The 20,763-nt window shown below is 50.2% G+C and overlaps 3 protein-coding genes across 3 annotated transcripts; 1 reads left to right on the forward strand and 2 right to left on the reverse strand.

Moving 5' to 3' along the window:
• Positions 1-1,228: 1,228 nt before the first annotated feature.
• On the reverse strand, positions 1,229-8,556 carry NIT1 (nitrilase 1). Its single transcript, XM_007438913.3, has 7 exons — positions 8,407-8,556; positions 7,146-7,235; positions 6,514-6,765; positions 6,084-6,187; positions 4,728-4,861; positions 2,936-3,061; positions 1,229-1,804 (listed from the first exon to the last, which is right to left on the reverse strand). The coding sequence occupies exons 3-7, from the start codon at positions 6,753-6,755 to the stop codon at positions 1,526-1,528; spliced, it is 885 nt and encodes a 294-aa protein (XP_007438975.1). The 5' UTR covers positions 6,756-6,765; positions 7,146-7,235; positions 8,407-8,556; the 3' UTR covers positions 1,229-1,525.
• Positions 8,557-9,225: 669 nt separating this feature from the next.
• On the forward strand, positions 9,226-12,111 carry PFDN2 (prefoldin subunit 2). The gene is made up of 4 exons (XM_088151108.1): positions 9,226-9,382; positions 10,163-10,251; positions 10,489-10,612; positions 11,779-12,111. The coding sequence occupies exons 1-4, from the start codon at positions 9,281-9,283 to the stop codon at positions 11,956-11,958; spliced, it is 495 nt and encodes a 164-aa protein (XP_088007234.1). The 5' UTR covers positions 9,226-9,280; the 3' UTR covers positions 11,959-12,111.
• Positions 12,112-13,108: 997 nt separating this feature from the next.
• Positions 13,109-20,366, reverse strand: KLHDC9 (kelch domain containing 9). Its single transcript, XM_007438916.3, has 5 exons — positions 19,991-20,366; positions 16,667-17,232; positions 15,447-15,615; positions 14,070-14,268; positions 13,109-13,493 (listed from the first exon to the last, which is right to left on the reverse strand). Exons 2-5 carry the CDS (start codon positions 17,176-17,178, stop codon positions 13,327-13,329), a joined length of 1,047 nt encoding a protein of 348 aa, XP_007438978.1. The 5' UTR covers positions 17,179-17,232; positions 19,991-20,366; the 3' UTR covers positions 13,109-13,326.
• Between the last annotated feature and the right edge of the window lie 397 nt (positions 20,367-20,763).

Raw genomic sequence — 20,763 nt, forward strand, 5'->3', positions numbered from 1 at the left:
AATGTCACATAATTTTTATTTAAAAATTGCAGTTTAGAATGGGCTGCCGTACTTCCATTCAGATTTTGTTTTGTTTAAAGTACTGTATAGACCAAAGTTATTCTTTGAAAAGTTATTCTTGCTATTCTGATGCTCTACCTATATAAAATATTGTCAGGTCTCCTCTGGAGATGCAAGGGCAGATGGAATTTGCTTGGCAAAATACCTGTTGATGATAGAAATGTCTCAAATGGGATCCCAAACCTGTCAATCATAGTCAAACCACCCCACCACCCTGGTTTTCAGTTTTGAGTTCCATTATCTTGACAGTGGCTGGGTTCCCTCATCCCATAAGCCATAGTTGTGTTAACCAAAGTCATGATTTGAACCAAGGTTTCTTGAATAAGCTGCCCTGAGTTCATGTAACACACTAAACCATGAATTATGGTTTACAAACCAAAGTGCCTGGATTCCCACATTGTATTAGGCCATGTGGACGATCTTCAGGTTCAATATGCTCCCCTACGTGGGCAGACCAAAGTGCCACATTCATTTTGTATTTCTGGAGGTTTGGGGGGAATTTAAAGATGATGCGTATGTCTGCACCAATCCCGTTAGTCCTGGGAGGCAACAAAAAGGTGTGTTCCTGAGTTTGTCTATGACAACAGCAAACCAAGCAAGCATTGTTGTGGATTATTGTGATAGGTAAGCCAGGCCAGGATTTGGCCTGCACCGTGCAGCACTGAAGTCTATGAAGAAAACCACAATTTTCCTTAGACGCCGATATCTCTGAATTGCACAAACGCAATTGCCTGGAAATGTGTTAATTACTTAACGTATCTCCACTCAGTGAGCCTGGGGTAATTTACATTAAAAGCACACCAAGACAAATGCATGTGAACCTTCAAAGGCTTCCCTCTAGCAGCTGTTTAATGGCTAGTGGTGGGGAAGTCCATTCATTCATTCATTCATTCATTCATTCATTCATTCATTCATTCATTCCATTCACTCACTCGCTCACTCACTCACTCACTCACTCACTCATGACACACAACATTTGAGGGCCTCTTTTTCAGCTGTCACAACAAAAAATGAACATACAAGCTAAAAAGAAAATCCATTTCTAGCAGAGAGAAGCGTTACGAATGTGATGTCCCCTAGGCTCTTATTTTATCAAAAGGAAATGGGGGTTCTAGAGCTGTTTAGAAAAAGGAGATGAATGACTGGATTAACATGGAAGAAAGAAAAGGTGTGTGGCTGAAATAGTTTATTTCAGGGATGAAACTCTTCTAGAGGAAAAGTGACTTACTGGACCCCATTCCAATATGGCTGAATGCAGTCTGAAACCAACATCTTGTGCCCCACAGAGGGGGGGCTGTGTGGAAATGCTTTCCTCCCCAGCACAGAAGGCGTCTGTATTCTATTTCTATCATTCCCACTCGTGCCAGTGCGAGTGCCCATCTGGACAGAGGCTACTGTGGGGTTAGAGATCCTGAAGGGAGAGTCCAACAGCAGCCGAGCATCCCTCGTGGCGCAGCCAAGCGAATCAAGGGGAGGAGAGGCCCCATTGAGCAGCTGCCTGGCCAAACAAGCGGGGCTGGCGGTGGGAGAAAACGGGCATCTCCTGTCGGAGGCGGTGCAGGTAGGCCAGGTCAATTTCTGCAAAGCACAGGCCGGGCCCCTCCTGGCACTGGGCAACGATGCTGCCCCAGGGATCCACCACCATGCTGTGGCCAAAGGAGGTGCGGCGTTCGTGGTGCTTGCCCGTCTGGGCCGCAGCCACGACGTAGCACTGGGTCTCAACGGCACGAGCTCGCAGCAGTACCTGGGGAGACAAGGAAGCCGTGAAGCTCTTCTGTTTAAAAGGGAAAAAAGGAGATCGGCATCAGAGGGCATGGAAAGGACTCGTTCCAGGTAAGGAAAACAGCAAATAAGCTACTGCTTCTAAACATTCGCAATGTTGCCTTTGCGTACGGAGCACTTGGCGGTTGGTAGCAACTCAGTGAAAGAGATCCTGGTAGGCAGCACTGTTGGGGAGGCTCCGTGCCGGTGAGAGGACATCAGTCCGGGCAAAGGAGATGGCACGGGGGACACCGACCCACCCTCAGTGCAAGGTGGCCCCATTCTATTTGTGCAGCAGAGGAGCACGGCTGGGTCCCAGGCTGCCCCCCAGGGCCTCGAGGGCGCCCCGGAGAACCTCAAAAGTCGCGTCCAAGTAGTACGTCTCGATATAACAGAATTGAAAGGGTGATCAAATAAATGCCTGGAGAACCATTAACGATAATTCAATGTAAATTTAAAAGAAACCAAAGTTAGTCTTTATTAAGGCTCCCACCACTGTGGGGAGCGTGACTCGCAGCCTGTCACTCAAAGGCAGGGGGGCTGGAAGACACCGCACCTCTACCCTAAAGCCACCCTGCTTCTGAACACTTCGGCCTCCTTCACTCAACGCTTAGCACGTGAAGACGCGAAGTGTCGTCCTTGGTTGGCTTTGGTACGAACCCAGCTTGTACGCTTGGCTGCTATGGGAACCAAGGGAGAATGGCGATTTAGCCATTTGGTTAAGTGTATTGTGTGAACGCAGCCATTCAGTTTTGGAGACCCAGGCTAGTCCCCCCTCCGCTGCCAGGTCAGAGGCGTTTCAGATTTACTGCAGTCTCTCTATTCCTGCTCCTAGTCCAACCACAGATTCTGCAAGATTGAGCAAGAATGCATGTTCTAGGCCAGTGTTTCTCAGCCTTGGTGACTTGAAGGTATGTGGACTTCAACTCCCAGAATTCCCCAGCCAGCCATCTTCAAGTCGCCAAGGTTGAGAAACCCTATTCTAGGCATTCCTCCTCTTCGAGCATGTAAATTTAACAAATAAATCAATACATGAAATACTAAAAGTCAGAGGTCCCACGATGACCGTTGGAGGGAGCAGAAGAACCGCTGTTGTAAAGGCCAATCGACTTACCTCCCAGTGGGCAGCGCCAGTTGTCACAGTGAAGGCTGACGGGTAGGTGAGAATCTCCGCCCCGGCCTGGGCCAGAGCAAGGGACATTTCTGGGAAGCGGAGATCGTAACAGATGGCCAGCCCCACCTGGAAAAGGGGCAGAACTGGTGAGAAGCTGCTGATATTCAGAAACGTCTGCCGGTAGGAACTGAGCGTGTGCATGTTAAGAGGTCCGTAACATCGATCCATGCTCTGGGTGGTTACGACAGCTGGCTGTGATGGAAGGCATGAGCGAGGAGGATCCTGGAATGGAGCTTCAAGGTTACAGGGAGGGGGAGAGACATTCCAAGCATCTCCTCCTCAGCCCCCAGCGCGAGCGTGTGAAAGTGAAGGGAAGGAGACTGGCCCCTCCCTAAGGATTCAGGGTTATAGTTGCTGTCATTGGGTGTTAGAGTTAGTCTGGCGAGATTCTGTCTAGTAGGTGTAAAAAGTAACTGAGCTGTTCCTGGACTGTCTCGTTGTGGTTCTCGGGCTGAACCTGACACTGGCTGCATGAGAAATTGGGTGCTGTTCTTTAAAATAATGGCTTACTGCTTTGAGCAATCTCCCTCTTGGAAACGTCTTAATTTTGAAAAGAGATAAACCCAAATCAGACTCCTACGATGGGGCTGCTCTTTGAAAACAGCTCTGGTTCAGTTCAGAATTTGGTTGCTGGGCTGCTATACAGGAGCAGTGGTAATCGCATCCAGGTCCAGTTCAAAAGTCTGGTTCCCACTAAGGCCTACCTGGCCCTGCACTGTTGTCAACGGTGGTGTTCTCCGGCACTACTGTTTAGGATATTGCTGTCGTTTAAAAATCCATTCTATTTCAGATGTTAAAACATTCTATTTTCATATTTTAGAAGCTATTCTGGGAAGTGGTACAAAGCCAGGGCAGGGAGCCAAAATATTGAAAACAATCAAGATTAAGATAGTGGGATAGTCATTTTAAAACCGCAGCCTAATGCCAGCTTATTTCAAGACCTGTTTGGTTTGCTGGCTATCTTGGATCAGCAGATGGGCTCCTTCAAAACCAATCGATTTTGTTGCATGGCTGATGTTTGATTCTCAGCTGAGTGTGTGAATGGATTTCTTGGAGAGGCAGTGAAGTTCAGGCCCAGTTCAGTGTAAGAATAAATAAGAGCAAACAAAGGAGGAGCTACCAATCTAGGGAGATTACTGCGGGGGACGAAAAATTGGCTGGCTGTATCAGATATTATTCCCTATTCCAGAGAGCGGATGGAGTCCTCGGACCTTGGGAAGCGTTCGGTGCATTTCCCAACCCACGTGGGGGCTGTCCTTCAGCTCACTCCAAAGGTGGGTTCACACAAGGCACTAAGCTTTAAAATGTTTTTTCTGGTTCGGGCTTAGCGTATTGTATGACTCCAGCTAATAGAACTTTTATTTAATAAACCACCATTAAGTAAATCATGATTTAGAAGCCCACGTGAATCCAGCTAATGATTGCAAAAGTAACCAAGTTCTCTCTCTCAACATTTGGGGCGGGGGCTGTTGATTCATGGATATTCAACAGAGTTTACAACTTTATAAAATGATTGTATGGGTTATGGATACAAAGTGTTTTGAATACAGCCCATTTGCACAGATGTGTCACACCCTGGAAAGGACTTGCCGGCATGAACCATTCCATCCAGAAATTGGACGCGTGCGCCATTACATAGTTTACAGAGCTTCTACAGCTGATATTTCAGATTTTAGGAAACGGCTTGTTTGGCCGTCACCCCTATTCCTTCCATGACAAATGTTCTGTGTACCTTTCCAGCTGGGGTTAGGACAGGTGGCATAATCTCTGAGCCTGGGTTGGTGAAGGCACTTTCCTTCAGAGACACTTTCCCCTCCAGCTCCACGTCAAAAAGATGGATCTTCCGATAGGCAGCCACAACAGATCCTGAGACCGGCCTCGCCAAGGAAAAAGGGAGGATCAGGTGGATTAGAAGCAGACAAGAGGCTGGGGAACAAATCTACCTCAACCCCATCCATGCCAGATAATATGGTTTCAAGTCAGGAATCATTTCCAATGTCCAAATGCTGTTATCTTCAGGATTTTTTTCTGCCTTCCTGGAATTTAAGAGCATGATTTTCCAACCTGGGATGAAGCTTGTTCAGTATCTTTCAGCTACCCCAATCTGGGCTGTCTTACCTCCAAACTAATCATGCCCGTTTTCTTCAATGCTTCCTTGCAGGACTTTCCAGTCCCCTGATCACCCTGGTTCCCCTTCTTTGTATTCTGTACCAATTTATTGGAATCCTCCCATAAAGGAATTCTCCATACCTCAGAAAAAAATATTTTCAGAATGAATTTAAAAAAATACCTTACCAGTCAGTTTGATTGGATGACCCTAGATCTAATATTTTGTGAATAAAGGGTGGGGAAGTCTTCACGATTTTTTTTTTTAACTATGTTCCACATGCTTTTGCCTTTTCTGGCACGTTTTTTTCCCCATGGCAACTTTCTACCTCTACAGTACGGTATTCCTTTAGAAATGTAGTTTCAGAAATGTACCTAGGATTCCAAATGTGGTTTAACTATAGATTTACCTAAAGCAATGTTTCTCAACCTTGGCGACTTGAAGATGTGTGGACTTCAACTCCCAGAATTCCCCAGCCTGGGTGAGGAATTCTGGGAGTTGAAGTCCACACATCTTCAAGTTGCCAAGGTTGGGAAACCCTGATCTAAAGGCTTTTCTATATGACATATGCCTTTTAAACAGCTGCTTTGCATTACACTAAGTCACAAATCATAGTTTACAGAGAACAATGTTGTTGTTCCTACAACAAACAATGCCACAAGCAAACAAACTACATGTTGGTTTAACAGAAAAGTGTAAACTCAGTTATCCTGGATGCTTTATTTTGACGTAGCAAGTTGAGTCAACACAGCCGCCGTACTTTATCAACAGGCTTTACGCCTTAGCATGATGTGTGAAATCAACTCTGAATGTGCTTCTCAACTACTACCATTGCCAAGCAGGGTTTTCTAATTAGGCCCGGGCCATCCAGGGTCCACCCTCCGTCCACCCTCAGCACCCTTGTGACTGCGCTGTCCTGTGGCAGAAAATGGGGGGCCAGGCCAAGGAGAGACCTCACATAATTTAAGGACGCTTCATTACCTTTGGGATCCAAGAGGAGGTGGCAGTTGTAGATCCGTTGCGTGCTTTCCCAATCCTTGCCTCTCTCGTGGAAACCTCCAAGGGACAACCAGACTCCACATTCCCTGCCAAAAGAGAAGCAAAGATTGTTTCCACCCGTGCTTACCTGGCTGAGGTCCCCCCACCCACCCACTGGCACCTATAGAAGACAGCAGCAGATGGGACAGAGGCAGAATCCCAGCTCTCTGCATCTGCTGTGAGAACAAAGATCTTTTATTTCATACATCTGAAATGGTCTTAGGGGATAAAGAGTTGATTGGTTCTGGGAGCGGGGTTTTATGATTCATCTTAGCTATACGTAGATAAGGCGCAACAGGGATCCAAATTCTTTGAGAAGCCACCCCAGTTTAAACACCAGCCACTCTGGCATCCTGCCTCCTACGAGTCCTACCTGGCCAGGCTGACATATCGCTGAAGATAATCTCCTTCCAGGGGCTCAGCCAGGCTGAGGGTTTCCTCTGTGTTGCTGCCAATGAAGTCAAAGGCCTCTGGAAGGAAGACAATGCAAGCATCCCGGCGAGTCGCCTCTCGGACGAGCTGGGAGCAAGATGCCCAGTTGTGTTCTCGGTCAGAGGTTGAGGTCATCTGGCAGACTGCAATTAGGGGCTTTGGGCCTCTTGCAACCGAGGACATAGCTGGGAACCTGGAGAGGAAGAACGCAGGACAAGATATCAGACTGGCCCTACGCAGAAATCATCACTCCTGGATGAGAAACAGAAGATTTCTTTAGCATTTTACTTCTCCATCTACTTTTGGCATGTTCAGTATTTTTGAGTTGCTGGGGAGAGAAAACGTATGTTGTAATCTCCCTGCACTAACCTGAACTTGGAAGGCAACGACTGAGTTTTATGGAAACTGAAAATCACTAAACCAGTGATCCCTTCAGATATGGCTAAACTGTAATTCCCAGTTAAGGTGGCTGGAGCTTTATTTCAACCTCCACATCTAGGAGATTTCAATTTTCCCACCCTGCCTTACCATTCCAAGGGTCTCCTGAGCCCATGCATCCCCGAGGTTAGTTACCTGTGGCCAGATACGTGGCTCTGGACCCCTCTAAACTGTTTCCCTGCCGCAGAAACGATTTGCAAGGTCTTCTGGACCAGCCCTCTCAACCTAGAAAAGCCAAAAGATGAGAACTGTTTTTCTTTCTAAGCTTCAAGGAGAACCTCCTCCAGAACTGGTGGAGGATAATGGCTCTTTCTGCAGTAGGGTAGCCAATTCCATGGCCCAGAAGCAGGAGCACAAACGCTCAAGGCGCATCACTCTTTAGGGGCTACGATCTCTTCCCCCAGAGAAAGAAACTGTTTAAGAATTTGAGGTTGTTTTTTTTTATTAAACGTAGAACAGGGAAGCTCACTTGAGACATGGAGTTTCACACCCCTTTTCTTTGGCAGCGTGATTTTTAAAATAACCCAGAACTGAAAAACGGGTTCAGAGCCCCAAACCCCAACAGGTGACTTCACGGGGAACGTTCGTTCAGAGAGAGCACCCCTCTGCTCCCCACACCCGCTTTACTCTCTATAGAAAGAATAACCGGGGAGCTCATTCCGTCTTCCTCCAAAGAGGTAAAGGCAGTTCCCGAAGAGACGGGCTGGCTGGGGATTCTGGGGATGGCCGTCTCCAGCTCCCTGGCAGAGGCCGCCGAGGAAGGCCGCGCGGGCACTTCTGCCAGGGAGGCCCATCGTGCCACAGACGGAGCAGCGAAACGGAGGAGGGAAAAGCTTTGGTCTGGCTCCCTGCTGCTCACCCGGGCTGCTTTTCCCTTCTGGGAGGCGAGTTCGGTCTTAGGGCCCAGCCTTCCGCAGGGCCGGGAGGCGGCGCCATTTTATTGTCCCCTCTTCACGACCAGTCCCTGCCCTATTGCTTTGCTCTCTCCCCTCCGTGTGAATCGTTGTCGTGCTCGTGCAATGCGTTTAACCCCGTTGAAGGTCTAGTGCGGTGCTTCCCAAGCTTGGCCCCTTTCAGATGGTGGACTTCAGTTCCCAGAATTCCCCAGCCAGCAAGCTTGGGAAGCACTGATCTAATGGCTGCATTTGCACAACGGGCCACACGGGTTAGCTTTACCTCTGGCCTGCTGCCCTGTAAACCCCCAGAAAATGAGCTAATTCTGTATAAATATAGCATTTATAATATAGGCTATACGTATAAATAGGCTACATATATGTGTGTGTGTGTGTCTAAATATATAACAGGCTGTTTATAAATACAGGCTAACTACAGGCGCGTAAATAACCAAATAAGCGAACTCGGGGGCCGGCCGGCGCCCCTCCAGCCCGGTCCCCACCCCTTCAGCTCCGCCAGCTCTGCGGCTCCAGCGCCCCGCGCGCCGCTCCGGCCTCGGGCTCCAAATCCCCGGCGGAGCTTCCACGCGACCGGGTTCCACGCGTCCCGGGTCAATCTATCCCGGAAGTCCGCTGGGCCCCTAACAAAGATGGAGCTTCCGGCGCAAAGCAGGCCACTCCAAAGATGGCGGCGGCTCCGGCGGAAGCCCGGGCCGTAGAGTTCCGGAAGTCCGCGAGAGGATTGCAGCGGTCGCGCTTCCCCAACCGAGCGCCCTCCGGGTGCGAGGGAGGCCAGCTGTTATATCCCCACCATTCTGGCAGCTGCGGTCCAACCCAGGCTGCGAGTGGACTGTGGTGCCCAAACGCAGCGGTGCCGCATTATGCTAAGCACAAACCGCATCAGCCCAGAACAAAGATGGCGGGGGAAGCTGCGACCTCAACCAAGATGGGACCCTTGAAAGGAAGCAGAATCTGCTAGTTCCGCTTCCGCTCCCTGATTTAAATAGCCTCAGTAACGCCTATACGTTCGCCGTTTTTTCTCGCGTACCCGTCACGTGCTTTCGGCGACCAACCTCCTGGGAGGGGTCAGCCGTGCCCTTAACAAAGATGGATGGCCCGAGAAGGTTCCAGGACAAAATAAACCGCCCAAGGTCGACTCATTCTAACGTCGGCAGGGACGCGCTCACTCTACGTTGTAAAACTGCCGCTTTAAATACGGATACGTTCGCCTAGAAGAGGAAAAGAAGCAAGGCGAAGCAGCTTCCCGTAGTAAAGATGGCGGCCGACACGGCGCCAACGGCCGCTTCCGGTCACTCGCGAGTGACCCCGCGACCCGGAAGTTGCGCTTCTCCCGGCCCGGAGGGAGGAGGGCGGCAAATGGCGGAGGGCGGCAAGAACAAGAGCGGCCCGTCGGCTCCTCCGCCTGCTCCTGCCGGCGGCGGCGGCAGCGGGGCGGCGAAGCCCTTGACGCCCGAGCAGGTACCGCGTTGGGCGGGGCGAGCGAGCCAGCCGAGGGGCGGGCCTGCGAGCCCCGTGCCTCTGGGCGCGCGCAGAGCGTCCCGGCAAGCTGAAGGAGAGGGGGCGTGGGCGCCACGGGCGACCGGGCTCCTTCTGCCCGTCCCTGAGCATGTGCAGAGTCCTCTCCGGGAGACGGGGCTTCCCCGGAGAGCGGGGCTGCCTGGCGGGCCCCGTCCCCGAAGCGGGGGCCGGACGCCTCCGGCGGGCCTGGGGGCGCTCGCGGGGTGCCCCGAGTGCCTTTCCGCAGTGCCCGCGGAGGCGCCCGAGAGGCGCGCTCGGGAGACGTTGAGGGGCTTGGCCGGGCTCCGAGCCCGCGGGGGGCGCGCTGCGTCAGTCGGAGGGCAGCCCGGCCAGCTCGCCCGACCGCCGGGCCTGCCGGAGCCGCCTGGGTCCCCGCGGCCGTTGGCGCCCGGGGAGGGGGGCGCGGCGGCGCTGGCGCCCGCCCGGCCTGCAGCCGCGCACGCTAGGTTAGCCTGGAAGCTGCCTTTCGCAGCCCGCGCCGAGGAGGAGGAGGAGGAGGAGGAGGAGGGGGGGGCGGAGGCCAAGGGCAGGAGCCTCCGGTGAAAGGTGCTGGAGCCCGCTGCCTCCCCTCCCCTCCCCTCCTCGGCAGCGCGCGGGGGCGGCGGGGCGCGTGCTCGGCGCTCTCGGTCAGGGCTGCTCGCCAGCTACAGCTTGATCAGGAGCGGCTGGCGGGCGAGGAGGGCAAGAAGGACCGAACGAGAGCGGTGATGTTCCCTCCAGGTGGTGGCAGGATTCAACCGCCTCCGGCAGGAGCAGAGAGGCCTGGCTTCCAAGGCGGCCGAGCTGGAGATGGAGCTGAACGAACACAAGTATGTGGTGGCCGCGAATGACCGGGGGGGGGGGGGCGTTTGTGGGTCCTTGCTCTTTTTCTGGTTTTGTTGCAATTGAATGAGAGTAGCCCAAATCCACCAAAATAACATGCCTTCGGAGGGCAGCAATGAGACTAATGAAGGGGGTTGTTGGTTCCTTGGTTCCTAGATTCTTTAGTAATGTTGCCCTTGTCTGGAGGCATTGAACAGAACTTCCGAATTTCCTCCCGTCTGCAGGCTAGTTATTGAAACACTCAGAGAAGTGGACCCTACCAGGAGATGCTACCGAATGGTAGGGGGTGTGTTGGTGGAACGCACCGTGAAGGAGGTTCTCCCAGCCTTGGAAAACAACAAGGAGCAGGTAATGCTCTTTGGACGGTGGGTAGCCTCTCCAGTTGTCAGTGAGGCAGCAAATGTCTCTTCAGCATCTTTAGTGAATAATTTCTGGCTTTTGAAAGCTGGGAAGAAAAAGAAACCAGGTCTGTAACCGTTCAGAGGAACACCTCTTCTGGTTGATTGGCACTAATTATTCACGAAAGACAGCTGTGAGTCACTGTTTACAAACCTCTTAGAATTTCTTGTGTTCTAAAAAGAACATTTGTGTTTATTATTCTAATATAGGCTACATGCAGGTATGTTCAATAACATCTTCAGTACGTAGCTGTAATAATATATTGAAAAATAATCAAGATTCTTTGTGGAGGCATGTAAGGATTTTCCTGTTAGGCACCAGCAACATGTCCCAGCTAGGAGTGCTGTGGAGGTCGAGTGCAAGCACCAGCTTGGCTGAAAGGAAAAAGCCAGGAATGTCGGAAGAGAGATCCAGTGGTTTTGGATCAGGCTGTGAAGCTTTCTCTCCCTCAAGGGCTGTATTTCCTTGCAGTAAACCTTTCAGAGATCGCTTGCAAGTAGAAACCCTGTTCTTTTCACACCTGAGGCTTTGTGCTAGGCTGCCTCTGGATCTAAAAATGTGATTTGGGCATCATAGCTAATTTTCACTGGTTACCATTTAAAGCCATCTGAGCTGCTGGAATTCAAAGGAGAACTTTCTTTTTTCTGATTTGAACTTGCTGCTCAGACATCTCTTTGGGTGGCTACTGTAGGCAAGAAGGAAGAGGTTTTTTCCCACTTTAACAGGATTTCTTATGCCCCTGTTGGAGGAGCCATCTTGACTTGTGCAAAGCTGCAGAACGTCTTCCAGTTCCAGCCTTCTCTGAGGCACTGAAAGTTCCTACAGTTTGGAGAGAAGTGAACACCCAGCATAACATCGCCATTTGACAATTGTCCTCTGCTGTCCTTGCCAGTTTTTCACCACAACCCTTCATTAATTTAGCAAATTCTAGCCTGCCTGCTCAGTTCACATTGGATATATTTTGTGGTAACTCCAGGGAGTTATTTCTCTGAGCCACTATACCCCCAAATAGAGATGCCTGCCTCCTTAAGGAAAGTGAGAAGACTGCTTCCCTTTTCCCCTCCAGCCATCCCGTTTGCTTACTCCTGCTGCTTCTTCCCTATTTGCCCCCGCAGATCAACAAGATCATTGAGACCCTGAGCCAGCAGCTGCAGACGAAAGGCCGGGAGCTGAACGAGTTCCGAGAGAAGCACAACATTCGCTTAATGGGGGAAGATGACCAGAAGGCTCCTTCCAAGGAGAGTCCGGAGGGAGCAGCTGCCAAATCCAGTTCTGCAGGAGTCCTTGTCTCTTAGTGAGGAGAGTGGACTTGGATGGAAGGACTTAACCCCCCTTAGCCCACTGTTGCAGCTTTTGACCTCCAGAGCCCCCCCCCTCCGTTATCATTATGGATGTTAGAGTGTCATCTCTTCTGTGTTTTGTTAAATAAATGTTTGTTTGTTGTGGAATTTGGGCGAGCATGCAAGTCGGCGTCTGTGTGGGATTGTCTTCATAGCATGAGGTGGGGTGAGCTTCAGTCTAGGACAGTGTTTCTCAACCTTGGCAACATGCTGGCTGGGGAATTCCACACATTCCATAGTTGACGTCCATACATCTTCAAGTTGCCAAGGTTGAGAAACACTGGTCTAGGGGAAGCCTCTCCAGCCAAAGCACATTTTGACTCATCAACTTATTTAACAATTGAGAAATGAGGACAGTTGCTCAGTAGAAATTGTGCTCAGTGGGTGGAGCTTCATTTTCTTGCACAGGAAGTGCCCATGCCGGCAAAATATGTATGATCATTGCTGTCCAGTAAATATAGGGGGTATAGGTTGGGGGAAGCTGTGCCCAAATTCCTCTCCAAAGAACCATAGCAGAATTAATTATATGAAACATTGGATAATTTCATTTTGTAATTTTAAATTAAGAGTGGCAACATTTGATTAGTGAAAAATGAAAAAGCACTCTCAGTTCCTTGGGTAACACATCTTTAAAGTGAGTAACATAAGTATTTTAACTTCCCTCTTTTAAAACCCTTGTAAGTGAGCAAAAAAGGAGGGGGCTGCATAAATTTCAGCCATTCTGATAGCATCACTATATCACCAGAGGGCTCTTGCAGTTCATCAACAGTTGTGGGAACGATGGAATATTGCTTTTCAAGAAAGATGCACTTCATCTGAAATGGAATAGCCCTTTTCTCACAAAACTTATATTCACATGAAAATATATTTGCTTTAATTAATGTATTAAAAGCCTGTATGTGGCTGATCTGATAAAACCTTTAATGGGACTAGAACCCTTCAAAAAAGATACTCGGCAAATGTAATTAAATCTGTTGAAGGCTCAACTTTTTTAAACTTTTGTTTTAAAGGATAGTAAATCAAACTTTCGGGAAAGGTTACAGAGATCAGAAATTTCAAATTTTATTTGTAAATTTGGCAAAACTTTATTCATACATTTGGAACGTATCTAAAGTTTCGGGAGGCTGATCTCTTCCTGGCGTTTTCAGTTTGCGCCAGGTGCCTATTCCCATGCAGAAGGACAACTGACATCTTTCTGACATGCTTGAGGGGTGCATGTAGTTCGTCTGACTGGGCCAACTTTCCACTGCTAAAAGAAGAGATTCTTCAGGAGTGTTGGGGCAACCATTTGGTCATTCCAGCTGGTCAGCAACATTTTCAGTTTCATGGTGAGATCTTTAAGGTACAGATCTCTGGACAAGGCGTCTTGCCATCCGCTCCAAACCCACCAACCAGGTATAGCTTGTCATTCCAGAAGCAAGTTCGGTGCCCACATCTCTTCTGGGCCTGGCTGGAAGAAGGAAAGTGAAACCAGTTTGCTGGTGAAGCCCCTGGAAGAACGAAAAAGAAACATTCCTTGATCGTCTTGAAAATGTCCCCTCCAGGCCAGGGGCGAGAGGCTTCTGCTGCTGGGCCCTTGAGCGGATGGGAGGGACTCTGGGCCAAGAGTTGCTTTTTTCCCTCTTTCCCCACTTTTTGTTAATCACAAAAAGCAGCAGAGACCTTGTGCAGGAATGTCCCCAGCTGGCTCTGGGGCTGGCCTAGTGCAGTATGTGAAGGCAGGCAGTGGGGTTGCTAAATTATGAATTACGGTCAGATGTGCCCTTCACAATGCATCCTGTTTAAAGGAAAGGGATTTCTATGGAGTGTGGAAAAGGGAAACAGCTGTTTTAAATGTAATTTCAAGAGCGGGTTCCAATGTCAGATGGGAAGGCTGCTAACTGAGTAGGGGAGAGATTTCCTCCAGTCCTGTTCAAGTGAGCTCCTTTTATTCCAACGGCTTTCCTGCATTGGCGGTGGCAGGGCAAGACGGGACAAGCCGCATGGCAGAAAAGCAAAGGAGAGGCCCTTGTGTCATTGCTAACCCCACTTGCCGGAGGAGGAGAGAAGATTTGAAAGAAACTTACTGGTGTCATAGATGTAAAGATCATTGCAGATGGCATCTCGGCCCCTTGCCAAGGTCTCTCCTCCAAAGATGACTGCGAAAGGCCCGACCACCGTGCAGGAATGGTGCCTCAGGCCTTTGGGGGCCTGCCGGGATCCCTTTTCAGTGCCGATCAAGCGAGACAGGTGCTCCGTCAGCTCTGGAGCCTGGGTAGGCTCTACCTGCAGAAGGAAAGGCAGAGAGCTGTAGGGGCGGCTTAGCCTGACTAAGGATGCTACGCTTCTCGATTGGCTTCCTTTGAATTAACTAACTAGCCTTGTGCATTATGCCTACGTGCGGCTGTAAGCCAGTTAAGGACTCCTGACGGTCCACAGATGCAGACATTCTCAGTGAAGAAATCCACAAGAAAAACTGAAAATAAGATATAGAAAACTTGGAGCTGTTTGCTGGAGGTGGTCATGGAGGGAGACAGTCTCACTCCGAAGGGCCAGTGCTGGCACCTGAAAGCCATGCCTCCCAGCCTCAGCCCACCCTGCCTCCTGAAAGGGTCAACCCAGAAAGACTGTAGGTCGGGCCAATCGTAAAGCCAGAGAAGGCTTAAGAATGAAAAGCAGTGCGTGAAATTGCACCCAGAAGTCTCTTGTAGGCAGCACAGGGCCTGTAGTGATGCGTTCCCAATACCAGGTGTTAGCACGTGGGCCACTGCCTTCTGGACCATCTTGCAGCTTCTGTAGACCATCTGGACCATCTTAAAGGCAGCCCCAAGTAGAGCATGTTATAGTAGTCCAAACATGGAGCGGAACCACTGCAAAGCCAGGCCCTCAATCCCCACCCCCTGCCCGTGGTCCAGCAGGATACCATGGTTTATGGTACTGAAGGATGCTGAGAGTCTACGGCAGTGTTTCTCAACCTCAACAACCTTAAGAGGTGTGGACCTCAACTCCCAGAGGGAATTCTGGGAGTTGAGGTCCGGACATCTTAAAGCTGCTGGGGTTGAGGAACCCTGCTCTGAGAGGAGAGAGCATGCCACATATTGTTGACTTCAGACCTGATCTTTGGGCTGGATTTTGGAGGAGCAGGACAGCGCCATGGATTTCCTCCCCTCGTAGCAAGAATTTTACAGGGGGCACTTGCCCAGCAGGCCCCCTGCTGATCCCCCTCATGTAGTTTCACCCATCTGCTCGCCATTCAGAAAGCAAAAGGGCACTTTTGCTTTCTGAATGTCTGTGTAATTTTAGCTCACGCAAGGAGGACACGTAGGGTGGCAAGGGAGAGGAAGGAGCCCCAAGGATCTTGACCTTGGGGGAAATGGAGGGGGCCATTTCCACAGGTGCCTTGGCTTTCTTTCCCAGTCTTCTGAGCTACCAATCTGTAGGCCACGGGCTGGCGCCTGACTCACGTGGATCTTCCCTTTCCCCCAGTGCCCGGCCACATCGCAGTCAGCAGAATCACGCCCTCCAAAGACCAGGAGTTTGTAGCCGCTGCTCTTCCCGTGTGGGCCGTAGTCCGGCATCAGCATGGCAGAATGGCCAGCCCGTGACGCCGTCCGCGATGCCTCTTCTTTGTACCTTGGAGGAGGAGGAGGAGGAGGAGGAGGAGGAGGAGGGAAGAAGACAAAGGTTTTGCCTTTCAGTGGGTCCGGTGGTTCTGCCCTCTTCTGAAAACTCATTCTCTGTTCTGCTGCAGGCCATTCACTTGTAGACGATGCATTCGCATTTTGCATTACCTACATGCACGCTTTGTTTGTGCTAAATCTTGGTTTACAAAATGCACGATGCCTTTACATGTGCATCATGCTTAGCCATAAGTGGCTTGTTTGGGTTTAGCATGTTAGGTAAGCAATCTTGTGGTTGAGTAATCGTGATATAGCACGCTCTGCAAACACAACCATAGGACGAGGTATTCTTTTTTATGGGAGAAAAGCTTTCTACAGAGCAACTGCCAACATGTGGAAGTTTTATCTGAACAAGTCGGGGCAGATTTAAATGTAATTGGCTGAGTAAACCATGCTAAAAACGAGTTAGTTGTTAACTGCTCTTTAAGCCTCTAATGAGGATACTCTGCAGAAGAGGACACATTCTTCTGAACTCTAAAGAAAAAATGCTAGAAGCCCCATTCTGGCTTTAGTGGTTCAGAGAAGTCAGGTGGAAGCTCGTATCCTTGCCGCTCCATACAGAATAATTTCTATTATTCCCATGCCATTACTGCAAACGCGGGGAAGCATTTGGACACCTGAATGACATTTGCTGTCTTATCTGTCTTCACAAGGAGTAGCCCACAACTGTGGTTGAGTCAAAAGTTGACTGAGCTCCACACAAGGAGTCAGAGGGACTTTTTTCCAACTGTACTAAATTGGAAAATGAATGTAATAAAATCTGATAATCGGCAGAGGTGCGACCAGACTTCTGATGGTTTGATGGCATAGACCAGTGTTGTGCAAACTTGGCCACTTTAAGATGAGTGGACTTCAACTCCCAGCTGGCTGGGGAATTCTGGGAGTTGAAGTCCACTCATCTTAAAGTGGCCAAGTTTGGACAACATTGGCATAGACAGACACAGCCCTACACCCACAACGTCCATGCCAGGAAACGCTTCTTCACAGGACCGAGCAGGACGTACCAATAGGTCTTGCTGCCAGGATGGACGTGCAATGTGAAGACGCTGGCATAGCGCCGCTGGGTATGTAGGCCACCCTCACGGCCCACCACCAGCAATTCATGCTCCGTCAGCTTGGTGCAGGTATGGCTGCTCAGCCCCACGGGGGTCTCATTGGATGGCCTCGCGGTCCAGCGCTCCCACTGCTTCTGCTCAGCGTCAAAGCAGGACACATCTGAGACCCTGCGGGAGCCATCCCAACCACCCACCACGCATAGAAAGCGGTCGCCCAGCACCACGGCCTCATGGTGGCTGCGGCGGTACCCGCATTCAGAAGCAAGTGTGCGGACGGTCTGGGCGGCTGGGTCAAAGGCCACCACATCTCCAAGTGGTGGCTCCTGAGTCTCCTGCACCTTCAGCCCCCCAAAGATCAGGAGCTTTCCTTGCACCACGTTGCATGAATGGAAGCCACGAGCTACGAGGTCGCTGCGAACCACCGGCTCCCATTCCCAGCGGCTTCCACCAGAGGCTGTCATTCTGGTCTTCTTCAAGAGTTGGGGCAGCACAGAGCAAGGACCGCGAAGTGTCAGCTGGATAGGATGACATGGAAAATGTGCATCACCATATTGGACTGCAGCAGCAACCTTCATTTACCAGAAGCCATGACAGAGAAGAGTGAGCAAGCTTTGGGATGATTACATTCGTCAAAATGGATGTTAGCAAAGAAGCAGACCTTGAGGAGCAAAATGCATGGAAGATTTTACTTGGAAAAGTGGGAGAAGCCACCCAGGACTTCAGCCTTCCCCAACCCAATGCTCTCAGATGTCCTGCGGATCCAACTCCCAGCCAGGTTTGGCTCAACATTCTCAACATACAATAACAATATAGACCATGATCATAAACCACAGTTGTGTTCGTGCAACATGCTCGGCCAAAATAAATAAAACAGTTAATTCATGGCTTAACAGAATGGTCTGGTTGACCCAGTTTGCAATGAAAAGGCTGGATTTGTACATGGAACCATAAGATACCCAACTCTCCTACAGGCTCACCGAGCTTGTTGTGTGAACTCAGCCCCTGAGCTGTAAATCAACAAGATGGCCTGGGTTTGCACAAAACCCTAGACTATGGTGTCATTGGCTAGTTTATGGCTCTATTGCTGTGGGGTGTCCTGAGAGAGGCTGAGTTGGAAAGCTGGATGGAACCCTTCCCCTGCCCCCCTGTCCCCTTTAGTCTTTAAAAGGCCCCAAATTCACAAAAGCAGCCTTCATGGGGACCCCACAAGGCAGAAAACAGCCAATTGCTCATAAGACAAACTGATCCACTATTCCCTCTGGTCCTCCAGGTGATCAGAGCAGCGTTAGATGGTAGGTGGGCATCCTTCTAAACCAGGAGTTTTCAAACTTAGCTACTTTAATATAGGTGGACTTCAACTCCCAGAATTCCCCAGCCAGTATACTTTAAGATGGGTGGACTTCAACTCCCAGCATGGTGGCTGTGGAATTCTGGGAGTTGAAGTCCACCCATCTTAAAGTTGCCAAGTTTGAAAAACACTGCTCTAAACCGAGGATTGGGATGACCACTAGATGGCAGCAAAGAGATACGGAACCCTCTCTTTTTGGTGCCATCTGGTGTTTGCTCAGATTTCTGCAGCCCAGATCTGTTAGCCCTTAAAGGAGAGCTATTGGAAATAAGGGTGATGCTGGAGGTTCATCTTTTGCTTTGCATTTCTTATTTCAGTTTTTTAAATGAAACATTAAAAAGTTGGTGGACACCAAGGGAGGAGCCTGCCAGCCCCCTCTGCTAGTTCATTTGACTGGGAGGTCTTTTTCTTTGAAGAAGAGCAATGCCAGATGTAGCTGCAGACATAAACCCTGAGTTAGCCCAAATAGTGTATTAACAACAGAGCAGACGCAGAAGGGTGTGAACATGTGTGAACACTTGCACTACATGCGGGGGGACTATCTGATTGAGCAAAGGCCTGGTGAAAGCTGGAGGGAAATTGATCCCACCATATAACCTTTTCTACTGGCAAATTTTAAGGAAGAGAGGGTAGATTTGCATTAAATAGGCTAGCCAAATAATCAGTATTTATCCTACAAAGAGGTCATCAGCGCATCTCCTCAAGCACAGGGTATGAAATGGCAGGCAGTTCGCAGGATGCACACAGCTTCACCAGTCAGTTGGGGATTATGGGCTTGTAATCCAAGTTGCCAAAGGCTGGCAGGGAACATTAACACTAACGTTCGAGCCAAGATTTTGGGAACCTGCGTGACGGAGCCCTGCAACCCTGGACAAGGAGCGAAACCGTGGAGAATTAATATGGCAAGAGAAATTCTGACAAGGAAAGCACGAAAGGAAAGAGGCGGATTCACACCTGGTTTTAAGCCATGGTTTGTGAACTAAACTGCAATGGGTTGAATTCTTGCATCACAGATATGATGCATCCTTTACTATAAAGGACTTGATTCCAGAAAGCTCTCCTTTAGATGTATTTGTCTTTCAGAAAGTGGCTTTTGTCCTTTATTTTGGTCATTTAAGTTTTACTGTACAGATACCTTACACGTAATGCACAGTCTTTCACATTCATGCGAAAAATAGGGAAATTGAATTGTCTTTTTAGAATAAATTCACGCATACCTTTTGATTTTGGATATTTTGATTAGAACAGGCATTTTTGTAAAGCTTTCCTTGCTCTCGAATTTCCCTTTGCAAAGCAGTTGTAAACATCAACAATTAATTTTCTTTATCCTGATGAACCTTTCAGATTTGCCCCTTTTTCAGGTTGGTCCTTTGTTTTTTCCAAGGACATGTGATCCCCGTCATCACACTCGACCAGATAACGTAATTTTAGCAAATGACAGCTTAACCAGGTGTGTGAACCAGGCCAGTGGGATACCATAGTTAATTTCCAGGAATTGGCCACAAAAAATAAGGACGCTGGTGTGCTTTGGGAAGAAGTTTGGAACACCGCCAGATTTCTGTAGATTTCAGCATTCCTGTCTTCTTAATGCACCGTCTTTCACATTCATGTGAAAAATAGGGGGGGAAAGGAAGAAAAAAGCAGCCAGGCTGCTCACTGAAGAGGAGATGCTGCATCAGGGGTGGAAACGCCTTCAGCAGAGCTACGGGCGAGGGCAAAGGGGTGCCCTGGCCGCCCGTGCTCGGCTGGGTCTGCCCCCGCCTGCAGGGGTTGCGTGCCTCGTGTGCAATGGCTCCGAGGCCGTGTGCACGCTTGCTCACTCGCGCGCTCGCACGGCCAGGCCGCCCAGTGCCCCAAGCAGGAGGAGGCGCAGCTGGCACGGGCCCTGCGCCTTCCCCGTCCTCGCAGCCAGCAGCCGGGCCTACCTGCTCAGAGGGATCCCGCAGCCGTGCAGGATCTGGTTGCTCGGCAACCGCAGCCCAGCGGCGCCTCTGGACAACTGCAGGCGTGGGAGGCCTTTGCGGGGTGGGACGCGCTGCAAGAGGCCGGGGCAGCCCCCGGCTGGCTTTGGGGCGGCTTTCGGGGTGCTGGACGTCGGCCACGCTGGCTGGGGAGGATGGGGCCGCAGTCCAACCTGTTTGGCAGGGGAAGCCTGGTTTAACGCCGCCACACAGACCCAAAATGCTCGTGCAGGGAACTGGGAAGCAGGACAGGGCAGCCGGGAGGAATAACAGGCGGTGGAGGGGGCACCCTCTTCTCAGAGGCCTGGCTCGGTGGCCTGGGAGCCTCTGGGCATGTGCAGAGAAACTCTTCAGACTGAATCCCTCCAACCTGCTTCTGGCCACGCCTGGTCAAAGTTCCTGCGGGCTGCTATTTATTTATTTAATCTGGAGGTGCCACGGGTTCATTTTTAACTCTTCTCTCTTCTTCCCACGGGAAAGGGGTCCGGCTCATTCAGCGACGGCCCCTCCCAGCAACCTGTGTTCCCCTTCCAGATGTGGGGTCTGTAGAAACTAGGGTGGGGGCTGCAGTGTGTCTCTGAGCATGGGCAGTGTTTTTCCACCAAGGCTCCCCATAGCTTTGCTTCGAGACACACCTTACGGCAGTGTTGTCCAAACTTGGCCGCTTTAAGATGAGTGGACTTCAACTCCCAGAATTCCCCAGCCAGCCATGCTGGCTGGGGAATTCTGGGAGTTGA

The sequence above is a fragment of the Python bivittatus genome, unplaced genomic scaffold, assembly GCF_059951505.1.
Source record: "Python bivittatus isolate LINGU-HERP-01145 unplaced genomic scaffold, Pbiv_v1 ctg000660_np1212, whole genome shotgun sequence".
In the NCBI taxonomy this organism is placed as follows: domain Eukaryota; kingdom Metazoa; phylum Chordata; class Lepidosauria; order Squamata; family Pythonidae; genus Python; species Python bivittatus.

Bases quoted from the DNA above. Each gene is read 5' to 3' on its own strand.
- NIT1 (XM_007438913.3), bottom strand. From the start codon at position 6,755: ATGTCCTCGGTTGCAAGAGGCCCAAAGCCCCTAATTGCAGTCTGCCAG. The intron at 6,188-6,513 runs GTAGGACTCGTA...CTCTTTTGGCAG, and splicing joins CGATATGTCAGCCTGGCCAG to GGAATGTGGAGTCTGGTTGT. The intron at 3,062-4,727 runs GTACACAGAACA...CCCCTTTTCCAG, and splicing joins TCCTAACCCCAGCTGGAAAG to GTGGGGCTGGCCATCTGTTA.
- KLHDC9 (XM_007438916.3), bottom strand. From the start codon at position 17,178: ATGACAGCCTCTGGTGGAAGCCGCTGGGAATGGGAGCCGGTGGTTCGC. The intron at 15,616-16,666 runs GTACGTCCTGCT...TCCTCCTCCAAG, and splicing joins CCTGGCAGCAAGACCTATTG to GTACAAAGAAGAGGCATCGC. The intron at 14,269-15,446 runs GTGAGTCAGGCG...TTCCTTCTGCAG, and splicing joins GGGGGAAAGGGAAGATCCAC to GTAGAGCCTACCCAGGCTCC.
- PFDN2 (XM_088151108.1), top strand. From the start codon at position 9,281: ATGGCGGAGGGCGGCAAGAACAAGAGCGGCCCGTCGGCTCCTCCGCCT. The intron at 9,383-10,162 runs GTACCGCGTTGG...TGTTCCCTCCAG, and splicing joins AGCCCTTGACGCCCGAGCAG to GTGGTGGCAGGATTCAACCG. The intron at 10,252-10,488 runs GTATGTGGTGGC...TCCCGTCTGCAG, and splicing joins ATGGAGCTGAACGAACACAA to GCTAGTTATTGAAACACTCA.